The 4,477-nt window shown below is 55.9% G+C and overlaps 1 protein-coding gene across 1 annotated transcript in view; it reads left to right on the forward strand.

Moving 5' to 3' along the window:
* PITX1 (paired-like homeodomain 1) overlaps nucleotides 1-4,477 on the forward strand; it is a 7,227-nt gene that overhangs the window by 639 nt on the left and 2,111 nt on the right. The window contains exon 2 of the mRNA XM_014947719.1: nucleotides 2,650-2,855. Coding sequence (XP_014803205.1) covers nucleotides 2,650-2,855 — 206 coding nt within the window. The remainder of the gene's footprint in view (nucleotides 1-2,649; nucleotides 2,856-4,477) is intronic.

Consider the following 4,477-nt stretch of genomic DNA (forward strand, 5'->3'; position numbering starts at 1 on the left):
AACACAGTTATTAATTGATGGGGTCGAAAGGAAGGGGGGGGCGGGGGGGTGCTCTTCGGGGAGTGCGGTTTTGCCGGATGTTTCTGAAATAATGTCAGCTTTTGCCCGGGTTTATTTTCCAGCTCGGGTGGTGCGGAGATGGAAAAAGATCTCTCTGTCAAAGGAGGAGGGGAGTGGGGGAGGGAAGAAAAAAAAATTAAAAAAAAAAAAAAAGAAAGAAAAGCCCCGCAGAGCAGGAGAGGCGGCGTGGGGCCATGCGCAGGAGGCGCGGGCCGCCGCGGAAGGGATGTGCGCGGCCGCGGAGGTTTCGCGCTGGGGCTGCCCGTTTTTCCCGCTGGGAAAGGGTCCCCCGCGCCCTGACCACCATGTGCGAGGGCTGCAGGGAAAGCTGTGGTTTCCCAGTTTGTGTTTAATTAAAGTAGCAACAATTCTGGAGTGACAAGGGAAGCTGGGAGAAGGAAACAAAAGCTGCAGGAAGGAGGGCGATACCCATTCTCCACCCAGACCTTTTCAGGGGGAGTTTATCTCTTATTTCAGTTTATTATTTTTTTTATTATTTTTTTTTAATAGCTGTTGTTACTCTTCTGAGTTTTAGCAGGTCCTATAACCTAGAGAATGGCAGTGGCAAGAGTCGGTGCCGAAGTGGCAGCCGGTGATAAACAGGGTTGTGCCTCCCAGCCTGATTCGCAAACAAAGTTAGGGACCGGCGTCTGGAAGGGACTCCGAGATTAGAGGGGATTATTTGAGATTAGAGAGGGAGATTTGCTCCGGTTTGCCCTACCCCTGCGTGTGACCCCTGGGTGCTGGAGGAGGGCTGAGGACCTGCCTGCTTTTCTTCTCGGAGAAACTGCAAAAATACCTTTCACGTTTTTAGGCGTTTGGTTTGTTGGGTTTTCTTCCTGAAAAAAAAAATACAAAAACCGATTTAAACTAAGATGCCTTATGATTTGAAATTGTAACACAGCCCGGCGCGGAGGGCAAATTTTTAATGAGATCCTGGCGGGGTTAAACCCGGAGTGGGGGTAAATCCCACCGCGGCCGCTTTCCTCTGCCCCCCCCCCCCCCCCCTAATGAGATCCTGGCGGGGTTAAACCCGGAGTGGGGGTAAATCCCACCGCGGCCGCTTTCCTCTGCCCCCCCCCCGTCCCGGCTCCCTCTCGGCCCGGTTTCTCCCGTCTCTTCCCGGCGGAAACCCAGAGGATTTGGCTTTTGCGGGGCTTATTTCGGTTTCTCTTTCCCCGCCGCCGCCGGGCCTTGCGGCTCCGCCGGGCCCGGGGGCGGGGGGGGGGGGGGGGTGCGATGGGGTCTGTGCTGCAGAGGCCTTGTTTGCTCTGCAAACTCTTGGAGCAGAGGGAGAGACCAGCCGGGCTGCCCCCGACCCCTTGGGGGGCTTCCAGTGAGCTGCTGAAGCTCGCTTTCTCCCTCTCCCCCCCTCCCCCCCCTAATTAATTTTGCCAGGGAGGGTGCCCAGGCGAGGGACGATTCGGGGGTGACTTTGCAAGGACGAATCCTCCCGGGCTTTGGATACAGCCCGCGATTATTTTTAGACTCTCTCTTACCTCGGAGAGGTCGGGGTTGGAGAAATGCCCCCGGGCCCGCCGCCGGCGGGGGGAAAACCTTCCAAAAAGAAGGGTAAAAAAAAAATAACCACCCAAAACCAAAACAAAAAAAAATCCCACCAAACTTTCCAAAAAGAAAAACTCCCCGCGGAGTTTCCTTTAGGAGGCCGGAGACCCGGGGGATGGTCCGCGGCCCCCGGCCCCGCAGCCTCCCGCCGCCCGGCCGCACCTTCCCCCGCTCCCGCCGGGGCCCAGCCCCGGGAGCACATTTCGTTCAGGCCTCCGAGTCCCTTTTCCGAGCTCTATACAACCCGCTCGAATCCGGCCCAAAACCGGGCTGGGAGAGCCAGAAAGGCCGTTAGGAAAAGAAGGGAGCCGTGATTTGTCCTCCCGTTGCGGCGGGATTCCTCCCGCTTCCACTCCGCGCAAATCCCCACCGCCAAAACGCTCTTTTTCTTTTTTTTTTTCTTTTTTTTTTTTTTTTCCTTTCGATATGATTTTTGCAGAGGGCTTCGCTCAGCCTCAGGTTAAAATAAATCCTAAAAATAGCGAAAAGAAAAACAAAAAAAACCAAAACAAAAGTAGCAAGAGTGGGAGGGTAGAGGAGAAACGAGAAGGTGCCTTTTTGCAATTAATTGCTCCTGGGTTTTACACCCCTGCCCTTCCGAAGTTTCCTCTCGCGGCCGAGCACAACAAAGACAATGGAGCAAAGATCGCGCCGGGGGTGGAAGGGAAGGAGAAGGAGCCGTGCAAAAGCAAAAAGGCCCATGATGAGGGGAACCCCCTCGCTCCCTCTCACCCCTCCTGGAACCGGGCAGCCCCGGGGGTCCCGCTGCCTCCCCGGGTGCCCTGGACCCGGGCTCCGCGCTCCTTCCGCGGTTAAAGCGCCGGGTTGGGCTGAGGGGGGCTCGGTGGGTGCAGGGACCCACACGGTTGTCCCCACGCGTGCCCTCGGTGGGGCGGGTATGGGCTGGGTTGGGGGGGGCGGCGGGGCTGCCTTTGTGTGCTTGTATTTCTGATTAAAAAAAAAAAAAAATTTAAAAACCACCAAAACACCACCAAAAAAAACCCCAAAACAATCCCACCGTAGAAAAGGAGCGCAGCGGCGAACAGAAAAACGAGGACGGGGCCGCCGACGACCCGGCGAAGAAGAAGAAGCAGCGGCGGCAGAGGACCCACTTCACCAGCCAGCAGCTCCAGGAGCTGGAGGCCACTTGCCAGAGGAACCGCTACCCCGACATGAGCATGAGGGAGGAGATCGCCGTCTGGACCAACCTCACCGAGCCCCGAGTCCGGGTAAGAGGGGCGCCCGGGGATGCGGGGGTTCCGCTCCGGGTCCCTTCGGAAAAATGGGGGTTCGGGGGAAATTGGCTTTTTCGGGAGCCGCTGAGAGGGGTTGGAGAGAAGCTCTCGGCTGGAGAGAAGCTCTCGGCTGCTGTGGGGTTGATTTTAATTGCTAAAATTGAGATGTAGGGCCGGAGTGGGGAAATTCGGCTCCCGGCGGCGGAGAGATGCCGCTCGGAGCTGACGGCTCCGCGCTTGCGGAAGGGGCAGAAAAATCGGGGGGCGAGCAGCGCAGGGGGCAGCGGGGTGTTCGGGGCTGGGGAAAGGCGCATCGTGGGGGGAACCAACCCCCCCCGGGTTGTCCTAAACCCGGTGCGGGGCTACAGCAACCCCGCATCCGCGCAACCGGGCAGTTCCAGTTCCCTGGCTCTGGTTATTCTCAATAATCCCCAGCAATTCCCCCAAAAAAACTCTACTCGATGCCGTGGAGGCGGCGGGATTGCGGCTCAGCCCCCCCGGCTGTGGGTGCCCGGCCCTTCCGCGGCCGCGCATCTCCCGCGGGAAGGGGGGGGGCTGTTTGCGGAGGGCAGCGATGGGCGCAGTGAAGGACAAGGGTTGGGGAGCTCCAAAGTCAATAAGAGCTGTAGACACAGATTTGTACGGCCCAGGCGCCTCGGAGCCGACGCCACCATAAAAATAAATATATATAAAAATATATCCCGAGCCTCGGCGGTTCCTTAGAGAGATTTAGGGGTGAAATATCCCGGCAATGAAGGAGCAGAGCGGAGCTGGATTGATCCCTAGGTTTTCTGTTTCCGCACCCCCTGACTGGGCTGTCACGGTTTCTCCATCTCCCCTTTGTGTTGCCCCCCCAAAATCCCCACACACCCCCCCGGGACACTTCTCCCCGCGGTTTCGGCCGTGGCTGCGCACCCCATCCGCGCCGGCGGGCCGTGGGCTGAGTCCGCTGCCGCGGAGGGAACCGCGGAGGGAGGGCAGCCCCGCCGCCGTCCCGAAAAGCCACTTTTTTTATTTTTTTTTTTTTTTCCCTTGGCAATTAAACCTCGAGTGACCAAATCGGATTACAGAGATTCTGCTTTAAACCTTTCAAGAGTAAACACCCATCTGCAACGGGGGAAACGCATCTGAAAGCATTGTCTTAATTGAGTTTAAAACAAAACAAAGCCGGAGCGGAGACTAAACGGCATTAATATTGGTGGAATATTTCAGGAAGCAAATAAAACTAATATATGAGTTGCCATTAACGTAATTTCGTTCTCCTTCTGCGTGGAGATGTTTTGGGTTGATGTTCTGAGATTGCAGATTGCAAATCTAACCTTAATTTGCTACGAGGGCCTTCCTTTAAAATGTCTAGGAGCCATAATTAAAACTATTACCCTCATTTTCAGGAAATTCCTGTCTGGAAGCACCTTCCGAGGAGTATATTACAGGTTTTGAACATGTTGGCTTTCGTTTCCTATTTATGCGGGATTCTTTTTATTATTGTTATTTTTTTAAATAGACTCCGCCATCCATTCCCCTCCTCCCCCCTCGAAGTTTCCATCCTCGAGACCGGTGTTTAATAATAGTTGCGCCATTCCTGCGCCGGGAGGGGAGGCCCAAAAACTACACCC

The sequence above is a fragment of the Calidris pugnax genome, unplaced genomic scaffold (assembly GCF_001431845.1).
Source record: "Calidris pugnax isolate Ruff unplaced genomic scaffold, ASM143184v1 scaffold27, whole genome shotgun sequence".
In the NCBI taxonomy this organism is placed as follows: Eukaryota; Metazoa; Chordata; class Aves; order Charadriiformes; family Scolopacidae; genus Calidris; species Calidris pugnax.